The 19,238-nt window shown below is 49.2% G+C and overlaps 1 protein-coding gene across 11 annotated transcripts in view; it reads right to left on the reverse strand.

Moving 5' to 3' along the window:
- FHAD1 (forkhead associated phosphopeptide binding domain 1) overlaps window positions 1-19,238 on the reverse strand; it is a 160,791-nt gene that overhangs the window by 25,751 nt on the left and 115,802 nt on the right. For all 11 annotated transcript variants that reach the window (XR_004441076.1, XR_004441077.1, XM_033228219.1 and 8 more), the window contains 6 exons: window positions 15,683-15,856; window positions 13,340-13,565; window positions 11,028-11,112; window positions 7,984-8,090; window positions 5,993-6,152; window positions 4,116-4,248 (listed from right to left, as the gene is read on the reverse strand). Coding sequence is in view for 9 of the 11 variants with exons in the window: in XM_033228219.1 (XP_033084110.1) it covers window positions 4,116-4,248; window positions 5,993-6,152; window positions 7,984-8,090; window positions 11,028-11,112; window positions 13,340-13,565; window positions 15,683-15,856 (885 nt within the window). In the remaining 2 variants the exon portion in view is untranslated. The remainder of the gene's footprint in view (window positions 1-4,115; window positions 4,249-5,992; window positions 6,153-7,983; window positions 8,091-11,027; window positions 11,113-13,339; window positions 13,566-15,682; window positions 15,857-19,238) is intronic.

Genomic DNA, 19,238 nt, shown 5'->3' on the forward strand with positions numbered 1-19,238 from the left:
TCAGCCTTCCAAGGTGCTGGGATTACAGGCATGAACCACTGTAACCAGCCTAGAGTTGGGTTTACTAAGAGCACAGACAAAGAAAGGTCATTTTCCACCTTTTTTTTTTTGACGGTGTGTGTGTGTGTTGCTCTGTTGCCTAGGCTGGAGTGCAATGGCACAATCTCAGCTCACTGCAACCTCTGCCTCCCAGGTTCAAGCGATTCTCCTGCCTCAGCCCCCTGAGTAGCTGGGATTACAGGTGCACGCCACCACGCTCAGCTAATTTTTTGTGTGTAATTTTAGTATAGACAAGGTTTCACCATGTTGGCCAGGCTGGTCTCAAAGTCCTGACCTTGTGATCCGCCTCCCTTGGCCTCCCAAAGTGCTGGGATTACAGGTGTGAGCCACCACGCCCAGCCGTCTTTTTGATCTTTTAAGGGTCACGTACCCTTATAAGATTTGGAAGCATGCAGGGTTTTTTCCTCCAGAAAAATTCGCAGCGACACAAATATTTGCATACAACTTCCAGAGGGTCAAGACTTCCTGAAGTCCATTCATAAACTCTGAGCTAAACAGCGCTTCTCCAGGGTAAGCAATTCATTCATTCATCTCACATCGATTTATTGTGCCAAGCCTTGTTCTAGGCTCTGGGGATTCAACAGTGGCTAAACCCAGCAACATCCCTGTTGTCATAGATTTTGCATCCTCGTGTGGGCAGACAGACAACAAGGTGAAAGTATCTGGTAGAAGTTATAAATGGTAAAGAGAAAATTAAGTGGGTAAACAGGGTGGGGTGTTCGGAACAGTTTTCAGTTGTAGATAGAGTTGCCAGGGAAGGCTTCAGTCAAACTGGCAAGAAAGAGAAAAAATTGACAATCTGGCTCTTTTATAATACTTTTTAAAGTAACAGTTTTGGTTCACTTCATGCATATACATATACATATATAGATAGCTATAGATATAGAAGATGATATATATGTAGTATGAAGTGAACCAAAATTATTTTAAAAGTTGCCTATCCATCTATCTATTGAATGGTAGCAGTGGCTGCATGCCAGGCACTGTCCTAGGCACTGGGGCGAGATCAGGGAGCAGGCGGACCAGCCCTTGCTGCCGTGGGTGTGTTTCTATGGGGCAGACAGATAACAGACAGACAGGTTCACAAATACTCTAATTTTGGAGAGTGATAAGTGCTCCCAGGAAAAGAACACAGAGGAGAGCAAAGGAGACATCTCTTTGTTCTTCCTCCTTTGATGGTTCAAATGCTTATCAGAGGCCTGTATGACACATCCCTGGCCCTGCGCTAGCCACACTGCCGCCAGGGGAACAGGGCCCATGGCCTCCTACAAGGGGCTCAACAGTGCTGTCTGAGGCCCTCCTGGGACGGTCCCCTACCCCCACCCCCATGTCCCTACCTCTCGTTCCCTCCCTTCCTTCTGGTTCTACTCCAGGTCTCCTCCAGCACAGGCCTCCCTGACCATCTGACCAGCTGACCACTCCCTTCCCCCAGGTCAATCTGTTCTGAATCCTGCTGTACAGTTTCTCAGAGTGCTTCTTCCCACTGGACATGTTACTTGATCTTGGCTTGTTTATTTCTGTGTCTCTCCTCCCAGACGACAGGCTCCATGAGAGCAGTCTTCATCTCCTTTGAAGACTGTGCTATTTCCAGGGCCAAGCACTGTGTCTGAGCACAGTAGGTACTCAGTGAATATGCAGCCTGTCAGAAACAGGAGCTGTAAGGAGCTTGCCCTGGCTTTCCAGCTGGGACCAGGGCTCAGCAGCTGGGAGAGAGAGGCAGGCCACCCTGGTTGCACTTAGTAGGGCCTCACTTGTCCTCGGACCCTGGCTCCACCCTGCTCACAGGATGCATGGCTGGTTCCCTTCCAGGGTTAGCTCTACACTGGCCTCGGTCACTTCTTGAGGATGCGTGTTTGACCTGAGAGTAAACAACCTGGAATGTTCTCCCTCTCTCTCTGTCTCTCTGTGTATAGCAGGGGGGCAGAAGATAGTAAATTTTGGGGGTGTAGGGGTAGCCATGCATTGAGGCTGCCTCACAGCCTGTGCTAGTCTCAAGGGGTACCAGGAACATCACATGACCCCTCCTTGCGGCTCTTCTGGGAATTTATTTATTTGGAGAGGATGAAATTCTTTCTCATACAACTCTTAAGCCCTCTGACCCACTCTGGCTTAGAAAGCAGGAAGGAGCCCGAGGGAGGAAAACCATTCCAAGAAGGAACAAATACATTTTCCCTTTTATCTTGCAGTCTCCCTCCCCCATCCTCCTCCACTAATCCCTCCATATAATATAAACTAAAAATCAAGGGCATCCCAGTTCAACAATCCAGTCCCACAGTCGTGCACAGAGTCCAAGGGCGTTTGGTGTGGGCGGGAGCCGGTGCGTCTTCTCCTATCCCTGGCATAGGGCCTGGCACACAGCAGGTGCTCAATAGTTGTTGAACGAGTGAATGAATATGGGTCAGGTTCTGCTCTAAGAGCCTGGGATTCCAACAGGAGTGCCACACACCCCCTGCCCCACGGAGCTTACGGCCACGTGGACCTGCTGCAGCCCCCGCCTTCCTGGTCACCCTGAGCCACCAGGAGACACTTCTGTTAAAGTGCTCTGGACAGCAATCGATGCCAAGGACAGCTGGCTGGACCTCGAGCCCTTTCGTTCAAGCTGTTTGCGGCCCTGGCTCAATGCTGTCTGGCAGGGGAAAGGCATCTTTGAGAAAGCCGGAAAGCAAGCTGACACATTTGGCCTGGCTTCCCAGTGAAAATCCAAAGACCATTACTGGAACGTCATGCTCTCTAGGCTCAAAAAGCCCCAGGGAAAGAATAGCCCCAGGCTCCAGGAAACCAGGGCCTTGAGGAACCAGTGAGTCTCACAATTGCATGCTGCGGACCGTGGGGAGTATCACAGCCCCAACCATAGGGACAGAGTGTGAGTGCCTGCTTCTAGGACGGCCCAAAGAAGGCTGTTCTCACTCAAAGACACACTCCCATCAGATGCTTCTGGGCAGGTGCATAGAACAGCTACCAAGCCACAGCCACGGAGCACTCACTACGTGGCTCTGGGAGGGCAGTTTGGCCCCAATAAGCACAGTTCAGGAAGAAGTACATTAACTACAGCATTGCCCAAGAGGAGAAGCAATGGAAGTGTCCATCAAGAGGGGACTGGTTGGAAAAAAGAAACAATGGGATTTTACACAACCATTTAAAAGGGTGAGGCAGATCTTCATATACTTGCAAAGATGCCCATTAAATAGTGGTATGTAAAACTAAACCCATGTTGCAGAATGTACATGGTTTGACACCATTAGTAAAAAAATTATCTACTAAACAAATATCTATATGGGCCAGGCGTGATGGTTCACACTTGTAATCCCAGGACTTTGGGAAGCTGAGGCAGGTGGATCTCTTGAGTCTGGGAATTCAAGACCAGCCTGGGTAACATGGTGAAACCTCATCTGTACTAAAAATACAAAAATTCGTCGGGTGTGGTGGCATGCGTCGGTAGTCCCAGCTACTAGGGAGGCTGAGGCAGGAGGATCATTTGAACCTTGGGAAGTTGAGGCTGCAGTGAAGTTGTGATGGCACCACTACACTCCAGCCTGGGTGACAGAGTGAGACCTTGCCCCGGAATACATGAATGAATGAATAAATAAATAAATATATGTACGGGTTTGTGTGTGTTTGTTCAGGTGTGTATATACATAAAATGTATTTCTCAACCAACCCATAAAGTAGGGATGGTCATTACTGTCAGAACAGGGAACTGGTGCACAGTGACCTCCCCAAGGTCACAGAGTTTCTAAGTGGAGGAGCTGGGATTCGAACGCAGGTGCAGCGAATCTACGCCTGATCTTCAGCCACTACACTTTCTTGACCGTGTCAGAACGTGGAGGCCTCTATGAGGGAAAGATCTCATGGCGTGCACATCACACTGTGGACAGCTGTGACCTCTGGTGACTGCGACTGAAGGGGCAGGATTCTGCGACTTACTTTATACGTTTCACACAAGTAAGTCATACTTTCGGAACTTAGAATGAAAATATCTTCAAAAGGAAAGAAAGCCACCACTGGGCTGTGTCTTAGCACGTCCTTCCGGGTGCCCAGGAGTTGCTGGCACTCACCTCTAGGCTGCTGGAGAAGGCCTCGGTGTGGACGGGTCCTATCTGCACAGAGGTGTCACACGTCTGGGTCTTCTTCCGGGACTTCTGTTCCTTCTCTGTGTTCAGCTGGAGTCTGTGTTTGTCCTGGGAAGCCCTGGGGTAGAGAAGAGGAGGACAGCACGAGGTTCCAGGAACCACAAATTACTTTTGCAGTCATTGGAAGACCAGGAAATGGAGCTCTATTTTTACAGGAAACAGAATTCTTTTGAGACTTCAGTTTCCTGCTCCCAGATTTCTAGAGAATTCAGTTTCAGGGGACTTACGGGAGAGTGGCCAGGGCAGGGAGCACCTGCCCTTGGTTCCTATGCTGGGGCTGAGGACACCTGCTGTGGTTTTACAGGGACATTCACTGCATGTCTACTGTTTCTAACACTTTATGTGTGTCTAACTCTTCTATCTCTCATAACAATCCCACAAGTTAGGTCCTCTGCTTGTCCCGTTTTACAGACAAGTAAACAGACACACAGCAATCTGCCTGTAGTTACCTTGCTTGTAAATGGATGGTCTGGCTATTTTTTTTTAGATGGGGTTTGTTCTTGTTCTCCCACCCAGGCTGGAGTGCAATGGTGCGATCTCTGCTCACTGCAACCTCCGCCTCCCAGGTTCAAGCAATTCTTCTGCCTCAGCCTCCCAAATAGCTGGGACAGGCGTGCACCACCACACCCGGCTAATTCTGTATTTTTAGTAGAGACAGGGTTTCACCATATGTTGGCCAGGCTAGTCACAAACTCCTGACCTCGGGTGATTCACTCACCTCAGCCTCCAAAAGTGCTGGGATTACAGGCATGAGCCACCGGGCCTGGTCTAGGGTCTGGCTTTGAAACCAGGCAGCCAGGTGTGGAGTCTGCTCCTTTAGCCACTACGTGAATCTGCTTTGGCCACGAGGCACACAAAGCTACCAGATATCCACAAAACATCAATTTCAGTCAAACTCTTTTTTTATGAAAACATGACTCATTCCAAAATATGGATAAGCTGCGGGTAAAAATGCAACTCACGGGTGTTTTTAAAGATGAACCCAGGGGACGATGACAATATTTTGTATGTATTTTAAGCTGACACCTCCAGTTTATTCATTTGTTAAATAAATATTAAGTTCCCTTATGTGCTGGGATGGGAAATCAATAGTGGGCAAGGTCTGCACAGATCCTGTCCTCGTGGGAAGGGCAGACAACAAACAAGCAATGGGGTCGGGCGCGGTGGCTCACGCCTGTAATCCCAGCACTTTGGGAGGCCGAGGTGGGTGGATCGCTTGAGGTCAGGAGTTCAAGACCAGCTTGGCCAACATAGTGAAGCTCCATCTTTACCAACAATACAAAAAATTAGCCAGGTGTGGTGGCTCACGCCTGTAGTCCCAGCTACTCCAGAGGCTGAGGCACAAGAATGGCTTGAACCTGGGAGGCAGAGGTTGCACTGAGACAAGATTTCTCCACTGCACTCCAGCCTGGGCAACAGAGCGAGTGAGACTCCATCTCAAAAAAACAAACAACAACAACAAAACAACAACAAAACAGGCAAAGGTAGCCTTGCTGTGTGCTAAGTGGTAGGTTAGACAGAGTGCAGGGGCTGAGGGAGACCAAGCATGGCAGGATCCCTTGGCTATGTTTGGTGAGGGTGAGTGAGGGAGGGCTTCCTGGAGGAAGTGGCATTTAAGCAGAGACCTGTCATCTGGAATATTGGACAAGGAAGTTTGAGAAGCAAAGAATAAGCAACACCATGAAATACATATCATTCATTCATTCAACTCCTCAAGCAGCATATGCTGAGCCCTCTCTCTGTGCAAGACTCAGGGCCTCCCCACGCCGGGTGAACTATCCCCCCTCCCCCGCCCACACAACCTGAGTGCCTCCTTGAGGGCCTTCAGCTCCCGGTCTTTCTTCTCCACCAGACTGCTCATCTGGGCCATCTTCTCCTTGAGCACACTCAGCTCCTTGCTTTGCTGCTGGACCAGTGCCATGTTCCGTTCCAGTTCCATCTTCTGCTTCTCGTTTAGCTCCCCTGGGAGTGACAGGAGGGCCGGTAAGGGAGTCTCTGCCTCCTGAGTTCAAGTGATTCTCCTGCCTCAGCCTCCTGAGTAGGTGGAATTTCAGGTGCGCACCACCACGCCTGGCTAATTTTTTTTTTTTTTTTGAGGCGGAGTCTCGCTCTGTCGCCCGGACTGAAGTGCAGTGGCCGGATCTCAGCTCACTGCAAGCTCCGTCTCCCAGGTTTACGCCATTCTCCTGCCTCAGCCTCCTGAGTAGCTGGGACTACAGGCGCCCGCCACCTCGCCCGGCTAGTTTTTGTATTTTTAGTAGAGACGGGGTTTCACCGTATTAGCCAGGATGGTCTCGATCTCCTGACCTCGTGATCCGCCCGTCTCGGCCTCCCAAAGTGCTGGGATTACAGGCTTGAGCCACCGCGCCCGGCCGCCTGGCTAATTTTTTGTGTTTTCAGTAGAGACAGGGTTTCACCACGTTGGCCAGGCTGGTCTCAAACTCCCGACCTCAGGTGATTCACCTGCCTCGGTCTCCCAGCGTGCTGGGACTACAGGCATAAAGTAGCTATTATTAGCATCCTCACTTCACAGATGCAGAAACTGAGGCTCAAAGAGGTAAGGGACTTACCTGAGGTCATGCAACTAAGAGTGAGCAGATATAGAATTGGGCCCAACATCTCCAGAGAACTGGGCATTGTAGCCTCTACCCCACACTTTCTCATACCTTATTACAAAAAAAAACTCAGCCATAAATGTCTTGGGGTATTAACAGGAACAGCTACAGGGAGCAAATACCCTGTAGGGTTTGGGATGGGGACAAGATAGGAGCATTCTTTTCCCTTCCTCCACTTCCCCAGGCTTCGTTCCATCTCCCAGCTCCTGCCTGTCTATCCATGCCCTTCAGCTCAGGGAGAGTAGACATGGGAAAGAGAGGCTGCTATCAGATGCAAGAAGGAGGGAGGCAGAAGTAAAAGCACAGAGATAAGGAGGAACAAAGCAGGAATAGGAAGGCAGCATGGTTTGTGTCTGTCCAGAACAGCACAGAACTCAGTTATTTTGCCCCTACTCTAGGGGCCACTGATGTCCATGTTAACCCTAGGAAGAAGGCGTGTCGTCTCTACTTAGCATCTGAGAAGAGAAGGCCTGGAGAGGCCCCTTTGCCCTAGGTCCCAAAGCTAGTGAGTGCTGGGGCTTGTGCAAACTGACCTGCTGCAGGAAGACCCCAGATTGCCCTCCAAGCCTTTGCTTCCAGGAGCAAATCTGTGCTAAAGGAAAATTTTCCCTGAAGAAGAAAGTTGCATTTCAGTGCAGAGGTCCAAAGTCCTCTGGAGAATGTGCCCTGTGCCCTTTGGCACTGAGTCAGGGACTCAGTGGGGGGAGGGAATCAGGGACATATCCAGGATATGGCTTTTGCTGACCCTGAGTTACAGATGCTGGGACAACACAGGGAAGCAGGATTGTTTATGCCAAGGTTTTCAACTCTCTCTTTTTTTTTTTTTTGGGACAGAGTCTCGCTCTGTCGCTCAGGCTGGAGTGCAGTGGCACGATCTGGGCTCACTGCAACCTCCGCCTCCCGGGTTCAAGCAATCCTCTGCCTCAGCCTCCTGAGTAACTGGGATCACAGGCGCCCACCACCACATCTGGCTAATTTTTGTATTTTTAGTAGAGGTGGGTTTTCACCATCTTGGCCAGGCTGGTCTTGAACTCCTGATCTTGTGATCCAACTGCCTTGGCCTCCCAAAGTGCTAGGATTACAGGCATGAGCCACTGCGCCTGGCCAACTCTTAAGCCTCATCTCCTTCCTTTCTCGAGTGGGTCAGGAGGTTAAGAGACACCGGAAATTGTTCAAACCTCTCAAATCCGACATTCTGCTGTGGGCTTCTGTAAGGTCTTTCCTTAACTTCATGATGACCTCCTGCTGAGACAGGATTTCCTTCTGAGCAGCCAATAAGTCATCTCTGAAATTCACAAAAACAGGTGAAGTCAGTTCAACTCAAACTCCACATTATCTCCTGAGTGTCAGAAAGGGGCCAAGTACAAATGCAAACAGATTCTCAATCATGGTCCATTCAATGCCAGTCCCAGCAAAGGATGAGGACAGTCTTCAAAAACTCTAAAACAAAAATGACTTTTTTGTTGCACTTTCGTTTAAGAAAATAGATTGAGGCCAGGCACCGGGTACGTGCCTGTAATCCCAGCACTTTGGGAGGCCAAGGCTGGAGGATCCCTGGAGCCCAGGAGTTCAAGACCAGCCTGGGCAACAGAAATCAGAACCCCATCTCTACAAAAAATAAATTAAAAAAAAATTAGCCAGGCATAGTGGTGTGTGGCTGTTGTCCCAGCTACTCGGGAGGCGGAGGTGGGGAGATTGCTTGAGCACAGGAGTTGAAGGCTGCACTCCAGCCTGGGTGGTAGAGCAAGACCCCGTCTCTAAGAAAAAAAAGGAATAAAGAAAAAAGAAAATCCACTGAGAACACAAGATCTGGCTGAGTTGAGTCTGAGGCTCGAACATGCGTTGCATGAGACTGATACCCACTACCCAGCATCATGACTTGATGTGCCTGTGGACTTCTGATGGTGGAGGGAGAGGGGAAGACTATTTGGGGGAGGTTCAGGGATTCTTTGGGGACAGGGAAGAAAAAAGAGAGGAAGACAATGTGGCTCTGCTCTCTCAGCAGCACCTTTGAATTCCTGGTGGAGAGAGGCGGGGCCAGATGTGAATGAATGGTGTTCTTGGGGAAGCTGGTGGAAGTGTGGCCTCGGCGCCCAGGCAACACGGGGACAGTGATGGTGATGGGACGGCTCCCCCTCCCACACCCCTGGAGGGCAGCACACCTTTGGCACCCTGAGACTCAGGATGGTTGATGGGAGGAGGGTGGCTGCACCCAGTGGAGGGGTGAAGGGTGCCCAGCAGGAACAGCAGGGGAGGCGCCTTGGGTGGAGATTTGACGGGAAGAACACAGGGTGCATGTCTCAGCAAGCTGAGAAACTGCAGCCTGGCGGAGACAGGTCTTGTGTGTGTTGCAGGGAGTAGGTCTTGCCCTTGTGGAAGGGGGTTGGGAGCCTCAGTCTTTGGGCAGGTATTAATGCCACTTCATTTGAGGTCACAGGCTTTTGAAATCCAGGCTCTTCTTACAAAGACTTTATTTTTTATTTATTTATTTATTTTTGAGATGGAGTCTTGCTCTGTTGCCCAGGCTGGAGTGCAGTGGCGCGATCTCAGCTCACTGCAACCTTCATCTCCTGGGTCAAGCGATTCTCCTGCCTCAGTCTCCCAAGTAGCTGAGACTATAGGTGTCTGCCATCATGCCTGGCTCATTTTTGTATTTTTAGTAGAGACGGGGTTTCACCATGTTGGCCAGGCTGGTCTCAAACTCTTGACTTCAGGTGATCCACCCACCTCAGCCTTCCAAAGTGCTGGGATTACAGACATGAACCACTGCACCCAGCCTTATACAGACTTTAGAATGTACTGTGTTTATTATGAATTAACGTAAAACACTGGCAGGTTGCATGTCAAACAAACAAACAAAAAAAGACTGGTGATCATTAGAATGAACATAACTACATATATATAGTATATTCTGTGTGTGCGTGCATGTGTGTGTGTCCACGTGAGCGTGTCCTTGGCTGCAACCACAAATCTTCCAACTCGAGGATAAAACCTCAGAACTCAAGCATGTTCACATGCCAAGCAAGTGGACCAGAGCAGGGCCGGGTGGTGCTGACTCTTCTGTAAGTCATGGGCACCACTGTTTCTAGAGTTTAAACAGGAGGAGAAGTCAGGAACTTTTCACAACGCGGAGGCGGGGTATCCTTGTCTTTTTGGGGTAAAAACCCTGTGACATTAGACTTTAGTCACTAGGATTTGGTGCAAGGATCGGGCAGGTGGTTGTCCTCTTGGGGGAGCTTCTGAATCCGTACGCTGCGTCCCATCGGCACCTCCTTCTTTATGTGCTGTTTTCTGGATCTTTCCCATTCATATGTTTGTTTCTCTGAAAACTGTCAGTTCTTTGAGGATAGACTTCTTTATAGACTCACTGGCTCTCAGAGTCAGGAGAGTTGAAATCATTTATTTGAGGTCATTTAGCTGACCCGTTAACTTCTTACCTTTGCAGGGCCCCACCCCACCAAGTGGTCTCCACTGTTTGAAATCTCTGTCTGCTTAATAACACCTACGAATGAGCTTGCCTCTAGCTGATCCTCGTGGAAGCTAAGGCTCAGTGAGGTGGCGTGACTTGCCCAGGGTCACACAGCTGGAAAGTGTCGAGTTGGAATCTGCTGTGTTTTGAATGTTCGTCTCCTCCAAATCTCAAGTTGAAACTTAACCCCCAATGTGGCAGTATTGAGAGGTGGGGCCTTTATAAAGTGATTGGGTCATGAAGGTACAATTATGGATTAATGGATTTGTGGGCTACTGGGTTAGTGGATCATGGCAGTGAAACTGTGGATTTATAAAAAGAAGCAGAGGCAGGGAGACCTGAGTTAGCACACTCAGCCCCCGGACGTGTGATACCCTGCACCAGACTCTGCAGAGTCCCCAACAGCAAGAAGGCCCTCACCAGATGCAGCCCCTCAACCCGGGACTTCTCAGGCTCCAAAACTGTAAGAAATGAATCTCTTTTCTTTATAAATCACCCAGTTTCGGGTATTCTGTTATAAACAGCAGAAAACAGGCTGAGGGATCTGAATGTAGATCCACCTAAATCTTTCCATGACACTGCCCTGCCTTGCTGAAGGAATGGGGAAGTGAAAGCAGCACTGGGAAGGCAGCAGACCCAGCTCCTTGTATGGCTTCTGACAGTGTGGCCCAGGTAGGGGCTGGTTGCCTGTTTGCCCCCACCCAGGTGGCGCCGGTGAGAATGCCTGGCGCTCACACACCCGCGGGTACTCACATCAGGTGTTCGTACGCCATGTCTTTGGCACTGCTGTCCGTCGTGGGAGCCACCAGAGGGTCTTGCGGCCTTTCCTCCTTTTGGGCTGTATCAGAGGGACATGTGATCGTTGTGAGAGGAGGCTGTCCTTCCCCTTTGCTTACAAGCACACCTGTGTCTTTCACAACTTTTTTTTTTTTTTTTTTTTTTTTTTTGAGACGGAGTCTCGCTCTGTCGCCCAGGCTAGAGTGCAGTGGCCGGATCTCAGCTCACTGCAAGCTCCACCTCCCGGGTTCACGCCATTCTCCTGCCTCAGCCTCCCGAGTAGCTGGGACTACAGGCACCCACCACCTCGCCCGGCTAGTTTTTTATATTTTTTAGTAGAGACGGGGTTTCACCGTGTTAGCCAGGATGGTCTCGATCTCCTGACCTTGTGATCCGCCCGTCTCGGCCTCCCAAAGTGCTGGGATTACAGGCTTGAGCCACTGCGCCCGGCCAGTCTTTCACAACTTACAAAACCTGCCTCCACCTGCAGCCCTCTCCACCTTGTGAGACCCACATGTGTGCCGTGTCACAGGCTGGGGGCTCTCCCAAAGTGTGTGGCCATGTGATTGTCCCAGCTACTCTAGAAGGCAGGGGCCATCAAGTCCACTTATAGACAGGGAAAGGGGCACCGGAGTGATGGAAGCTACCGGCGACCCACTTGGCTAAGTTGGTGAGCAGTGCAGCCTCAGCCCCTGGTCCCACCGCCTGCCTGTCTCTCTTGGAAGAAGAATCTGTGTTTAGCACCTTCCTCTCCTCACCTCCCATTTACACCTCAGTGCACCGCCTCTGGCATCCTGTCTCACTACTCAGTCACGTGTTCACTCACTTGTTTATTCCTTCAACAAACATTTGTGGAGTGTACACTGGTCTAAGTACGGGGGTGACAAAGATGCAGTCACCCTTTAGGTCCCAGCTCAATCTCAAACACCCTCCCTCCGACCTGGACGTCACCCTTCAGGTCCCAGTTCAATCTCTTTTTTTGTTTTTGAGACAGTCGCGCTTTGTTGCTAGGCTGGAGTGCAGTGGTGCGATCTCAGCTCACTGCAACCTCCGCCTCCCGGGTTCAAGCAATTCTCCTGTCTCAGCAGCCCGAGTAGCTGGACTACAAGCGCACGCCACCATGCCTGGCTAATTTTTGTATTTGTAGTACAGACGGGGTTTCACCATGTTGGCCAGGATGGTCTCAATCTCTTGGCCTCATGATCTGCCAGCCTTGGCCTCTCAAAGTGCTGGGATTACAGGCATGAGCCACTGAACCCAGCCCCCAGCTCAATCTCAAACACGCTTCCTCTGACCTGGACTCTGGGTTGGGAAACTGAACCCCACTCTTTGTCCTTGTCATGGTGCCCTATTCATCCTGGATCACCTGTCAGGGCAATAATTTTGTTACCATGGGGACAAAAACTGGCTTGTCCATCACTGGATCCCAAGTGCCTACATGAGATCGGAACATAACAGAAGCTCCACCGAGAGAGCTGAATGAGTGAATGAATGAGGGAAGTCCTGATGGTTTGCTGACTTGCTGGGAACTAGAGCCGTGTTTCCTAACCAGGAGTGAGTTTGCCTCTAGGGGACATTGGGCAATGTCTGGAGATATTTTTGGTTGTCACAGCTGGGGTAGGGGTGCCACTGGCAGCTGGTGGGTGGACAGGGAGGCTGCTAACACCCAATAGTGTCCAGTTCAGTCCCATCCATGAAAAAATGATCCTGCCCCAAATGTCAACAGAGCTGAGGCTGGGATACCCTGGCCTGAGTCCTCTACTTCCCGAACTTTCTCCAAGAGCTTAACAACTTTACAATAATACCTTACCTTGGACGTTTGGGGCAAATAAGTGCTCACAAGTCTGAGTTCTTTTTTCAGCTTCTTTTGGGTTTATTTTTTAAGGGACAAATCCTGGCTGGTAATGAGTGCATTAGTGAAGATGCAAAAGGCCAATGGCAGAGAGGAGCCTTTGAAAGGCCCCCACACGAGATGTTTTCATGTGGAAAAGATGATTCCACTTCGTGCTGCCCTGACAGCTCTGACAGCCCTGGTGGCCTGTGGGTCTCGTCGGCTCACTGGGTCGGCACAAAGGATGTCCCAACTCATTGCCATGACTTCTGCTGAACCTGGGCCTCGGAGGGCTTCTGACATCGTTGTGTAACAAGAACAAAAGGGGACCTCAGAGAATGAATGAGCTTTTGAATAAGGCACGGCCTTTTTCTTAACCATCAGCCTGTTGGGATCCAGCGGGCAATCGGAACCTACCCCAAACACTAAGATTTCCTTGGTCCCCCTTCGGACTTACCCGGGTCATTGTCCTTCAATGTTGCAATCTCGCCTTCTATTTTTTTATGGTGCTGAGTGACTTTCTGGAGTTTCTCTTCGAGGCTCACAATTGTCTGAGAGTGCTGTTTGATTTGCTCCTTATATTCCATGATCTCTTCTTCAAACCCGTGTCTCTGTGATTCCTGCTCATCCTGGACGGCCTTTACCGTCTTCTGCGGCAGGATTAGCTGCTCTTCCATCAAGATCTGGGAACAGAGCGCCACTCAGTGTGGTCTTGGGAGCTGGGTATGACAGCAACCGTAATATACCCCCTGGGCACACACAGTTGCTAAACTGGGCCCCACCCCAGGGCCTTAGCACGTGCCGTTCCCTCTGCCCTGTACACTTCTTCCATAGCTCCTTGCATGGCCAACCCCTTCTTGACTCTCAGGGCTCAGCTCCAGCGTCACCTCCTCTGAGAGGCCCTCCCTGACCACCTATCAGGAGCAACCCCAGACACTTCCCGTTCCAGCGTCTGTTTCATTGTCCCTGAAGCCTTTAATCGTTTCTTTCTCATGCCCTCTAGAATGTAAAATTCATAACAGCAGAAATGTGTCCTTTTTTACTTACTGCTATGCCCACAGCATTTGATGTTTGATAGATATTTGTGGAATTAATGAATGAACAATTTCATAAGAAAAAGCAAATGAATTTGCCTTTCTTTCTTTCTCCTTCTTTCTTTCCTTCCTTCCTTCCTTCCTTCCCTTTCTTTCTTTCATCTCTCTCTCTCTCTCTTTCTTCTTTCTCTTTCTCTTTCGAGACAGAGTCTTGCTCTGTTACCCACGTTAGAGTGCAGTAGCATGATCTTGGCTCACTGCATCCTCTGTCTCCTGGGTTCAGGGTATTCTCCTGCCTCAGCCTCCCAAGTAGCTGGGACTACAGGCGTGCACCACCACACTCAGCTAATTTTCATATTTTTTTTTAGTGGAGACGAGGTTTCACCATTTGGCCAGGCTGGTCTCAAACTCCTGACCTCAGATGATCCACCCACCTTGACCGCGAAAGTGCTGAAATTATAGGTGCGAGCCACTGTGCTCAGCTACAATTTGCATTTCTTAAAAACAAAAAATTAATGACCCCCAAATGGCAAATCTGCTGCTTTCCCACATCCAGACACTCCCTCCTGAGGCTCCCCTTGACGTCTGCATCCCAGCACCTCCTCCTCAATGCCCGCCTGCTACCCCAAACTCACCCTGCCCTGCTCCCTATTCCCAGGTGACGTGCTGGGCCTCCACCTCTGATTTCCCCATGACAGGTACATTCTTTGCCCGACACACTCACACATGCCTGCTCTTCCAAGGACCCTGCCTAGGAGGCTGCCTTCCAGATTAGGCTCTTGTCTTGCTTTCTCTCCCAAAACTATTGTGTACCCAAAGCTGGGGGGCTTTTGAACTTTGATGCCCTATCCTCACCTTCCTCCTCTTGTCTCCTCTTCTCCAAAAGAGGGCTGCTCCAAGAGAACACCCCCACCATGACCCCAGACCTCCATACTCCCATCCCTATGTCGTCCTTACGCCATCAGGTCCCCAAGCACCCCGGCCTGAAGTGTGCAGTCTCCTCTGGCACTGTGCTCTCCTTGGCGCTCACGTCCTGCCAGCAGTTATCAAGTCCCGCCATCGTAACTCTCTCCAGCGACTCCCTCCCTCCCACACCTCCCCCAGCTCCCGCCAAGGTCAGGTCCTTATGATTCTGGTCCACCACGTGCCACACCCAGAGCTGTTCTCTCCAACGCCACACCCTCGTGAAATTTACTTTGTTCTCTTCTGGGAGATTCACCTTCATGACTTCCTTGCTCAGAAACCTGTCGGTTGAGCGTGTGGATGACAGACTGAATGCACATCGAGCCCTGATTTTGGAGGGCCTCGAATACCGAGCCTACACGTTAATGTATTGTCTTAAAGCCTGTGGAATCATCACTCATCACTCGGTCCTGAGGCTCTCCAGGCATTCTGATCCTGTGAGGAACCTGCATTACAACATCTCAGAATACCCTGCAGACGGGGCATCCTAGCTCTGTGTACCTTTCATTCTAAACCAACGCTTCTCACTAGGGGGCCATTAAGGGACACTTGGCAATGTCTGAAGACATTTTTGGTGATCATGACTGTGGGAAGAGGGCTCCTGGCATCCGGTGGGTAGAGAACAGGGGTGGTGCTAAATATCCTAAGATGCTCAGGACAGCCCCTAACAGGAAAGAGCTACTTGACCCAGAACATCAGCAGTGCTGAGGCCGAGAAGCCCTGGTCTAAGCCACGCATTCTCACGGCACTGTAATCTTCTATTGAGAGAAAAATTCTCCTGTTCCTAGAAGGCACCAACTTACCATTTTTGTCTTGGTAGTTTCCAGTTCAGCTAATGTTTCATTTAATTTCAAGGCGAGGCTCTCTGCTTTTAGACTTTCCGTTGCCTTTGTTTTCTGAGTCTCTTCAACCATGGCTAGTGCGTCACTTAATTTATTACTTAAAACATCCTCTTTTTGCTCTTTTAATTCTAATTCCTAGACAAAAAAACAAATAGCAAAATAACAGACATTCAGGAATATATTTACCCAGTCCCCTTCTCCCCAACCTTCAGGGAGGGGCAAAGTCTATTCTCTAATTATTCTGCCGATTCTTTCAAAGTACAAAGTCTATGCCTTCTCTGGAAGGTTCCAATTACTAGAGAACTCGTCTTCATATTCAGCGGAGATCTGTCTCCTTGTGATTTCTGGTCTCTGAGCTCAGTTCTGTCACCTAGAGCTCGTTGAATACATTTTATTTCTCTTTTATGAGACAGCCCTTTAAATATTTGAGGAGGGCTGTCATGTCTGTCTCTAAATCTGTTCTCCAAGATGAGTGTGCTGAGTCCCTTCTCTCCTTCCTTGCAACACCTGCTTCCAGGACACCCCCCTTTCCTCCAGGGCTCCAGCGGCCCTGTCCTGGGCATCTCTTATCCCTTATCCTGGAACCCATTCTTTTTTTTTTTTTTGAGATGGAGTCTCACATTGTCACCTGGGCTGGAGTGTAATGGTGCTATCTCAGCTCACTGCAACCTCCACCTCCCGGGTTCAAGCGATTCACCTGCTTCAGCCTCCCAAGTAGCTGGGACAGGCGCACACCACCACACCCAGCTAATTTTTGTATTTTCAGTAGAAACGGGGTTTCACCATATTGGCCAGGCTGGTCTCGATCTCTTGACCTCGTGATCCACCTGCCTCAGCCTCCCAAAGTGCTGGGATTACAGGCATGAGCCACTGCACCCACCACCGCATGAAAGATTCTTTCGATCTTTCATAGTCAACATTCTATTCTCTTTGAGTCCCTCCTGCAATAATGTGAAGTGTGGGCTTCTTGAGTGGCACTGTGCTGGGCATCTTATGAACATTATTTAATCAAATTTAAAATATATTCGAAGTACTAGGCATTCTTAAACTCTGTTGGTGGAGGTGCAAACTGCTGTGACTTTTCTAGACACTCATTCAGGAATGTGTATTATGAGCCTGAAAATGTGCAAGTCCTATGACTCAGCAATTCCACTTTAGGGAGTTTTTCCTAAGGACGTAAAGACTGATGCACAGGGTGGGTTAGCTGGGCATCTGCTGCACTAGTAAAGAGTGAGAAACCAACCCAGGGGAGAAGAAAATAAATCGGGATCCATCCAGCACAGTGCAAACCCAGGTCACGGAAGATTGTTTAATGACACTGAGACATTCTATGCAAAATGAAATCATTCAAACTTTTTTTTTTCTCTGAGACAGAGTCTTGTTCTATTGCCCAGGCTATAGTGCAGTGGGGATCTTGGCTCACTGCAACCTCTACCACCCGGGTTCAACTGATTCTTCTGCCTCAACCTCCCTAGTAGCCAGGATTACAGGCACCCACCACCATGCCTGGCTAATTTTTGTATTTTTAGCAGAGATGGGGTTTTGCCCTGTTGGCCAGGCTGGTCTTGAACTCCTGACCTCAGGTGATCTTCCCACCTTGACCTCCCAAAGTGCTGGGATTACAGGCGTGAGTCACTGTGAATGGCCAAAATCATTCAAACTTAAAGCGGTTGAAACCTTACATTATTTTGAGACTCTAGAGGAATGTGGCTGTGGGGCCTGGGGTCACATAGCACACACCTGCAACTTCTGTTCTTTTCTGTAAACCAGTGGGAAAGACCTGGCAGCGCCAGAGATAAGACTCCTTCAGATGATCACCCCTCATCCTGGAATATTAAAGCAATTTTCCCAGGAATGTAGCAAGCTGTGCCCAACCAAAGGGCTATAATCACATGTGCTGACCTTGTGTGGAAGACGTTGTGATCCTGTTAACTGCCTATCAAAGTGAAATTTTCACCTCCCTGCTTTGGAACGCTGACTCATTCTTTTGAAGTCTGTTTTCTGGGTTGCCGTCCTCAAGCTTTGAGCTCGAATAAACTCTATGCTTAGAGAATCTCATTATTTAAGGTTGACACATCATATGTTAAATATCAAAAATAGCGTCCAAAGCATTGTGCACAGTGTCACAGTGTAAATCACTGACTTGGTCATAAGTCGGTATTTATCGATGTCGATGCTGAGGTTCAACACAAAGGCGATCTGGAAGGAATCACATCAAAATGTCGACAGTGGCAACTGTGCTCAGTGGACTCTCTGTTAGTTATTATTTTCTTCGGAGTGATTTTCTGTGTTTTTTTTTTTTTTCAAGTTTTCTAGAATGACAGGTGTTTTTTTGTTTTGTTTTGTTTTTTGTTTTTGTTTTTATTTTTTTATAATCAGGAAAGAAAACACTTTTTTTTTGAAAATATTAAATCCCTATACCATTTTCATCTTGTTATTCCTGCAAGCCTCGCCTCGGAGTTGCTGCATCCTCTGTGTACCTCTGCTTAACTCCGTCTGATTCTTTTTCAGGGTCTTAACCTTGCTGTTACTGTTGGGATATTCCACGGAGGACCTCATGTGGACCTGGCCTACGGAGGTGCTCACTGGGGACACTGGCAGGCATCCCACGGAGTAGCTTGCCACGTACAGCTCAGCGACACACCCCAGGTGTCCCAAATAATCCACAACACACTGAAATTGTTTCTTTGAAGAGCTGTGAAGCTGCCCTGCTTATGAGCAGATCACGCGGCCTGCCATCTTTGCTCCCTGCCGGCTACTCAGCAGCTTGTCCCAAGCATAGGAGAACAAAGTCCACTGGTCCCATGCATTGGACATTCCTTTCTTTTCTCCTCTCTCCCTTTTCTATTTTGCCTATATAGATGAAATCAATCTTTGATTGCTCTTCTGAGTGTACAAATAAAATAATGTGCAAACACACAACTCTCTGCCTGACTCTACTTGTATTTCCTTGGATTTTCCTGGTAAATGGTGAATCCCTGGGCTGGGTCCTGTTCTTGCCTATCTAGGGTAATATCACCTGTCTACTTTGAGGGCTGCCATAAGACCTCACTTTTTTTTTTTTTTTGAGAAGGAGTCTCACTCTATTGCCCAGGCTGGAGTGCAATGGCATGATCTTGGCTCATTGCAACCTCCCATGTTCAAGTGATTCTCCTGTCTCAGCCTCAGTAGCTAGGATTACAGGCATGCGCCACCATGCCTGGCTAATTTTTGTATTTTCAGTAGAGATGGGGTTTCATTATGTTGGTCAGGCTGGGCTTGAACTCCTGATCTCAGGTGATCCACCCACCTTGGCCTCCCAAAGTACTGGGATTACAGGCGTGAGCCACTGTGCCTGGCCAAGACCCTACCTTCTGATGTTACTGTTCTAAGGATATTGTTGAGAAGGTTGCTTGTTGCAGAATCCTCTACGTAATGACCCTTAGGAGAGATTCTCTCTGGTCTAATACCAAGAATGGTCATATTTCCACGAGCAGTTGGTCCACTTTTGTCTAGCAAATTGTACAACCAGCTGGGC

Source organism: Trachypithecus francoisi, unplaced genomic scaffold, assembly GCF_009764315.1.
Source record: "Trachypithecus francoisi isolate TF-2019V2 unplaced genomic scaffold, Tfra_2.0 Lachesis_group12, whole genome shotgun sequence".
NCBI classification, from domain to species: Eukaryota; Metazoa; Chordata; class Mammalia; order Primates; family Cercopithecidae; genus Trachypithecus; species Trachypithecus francoisi.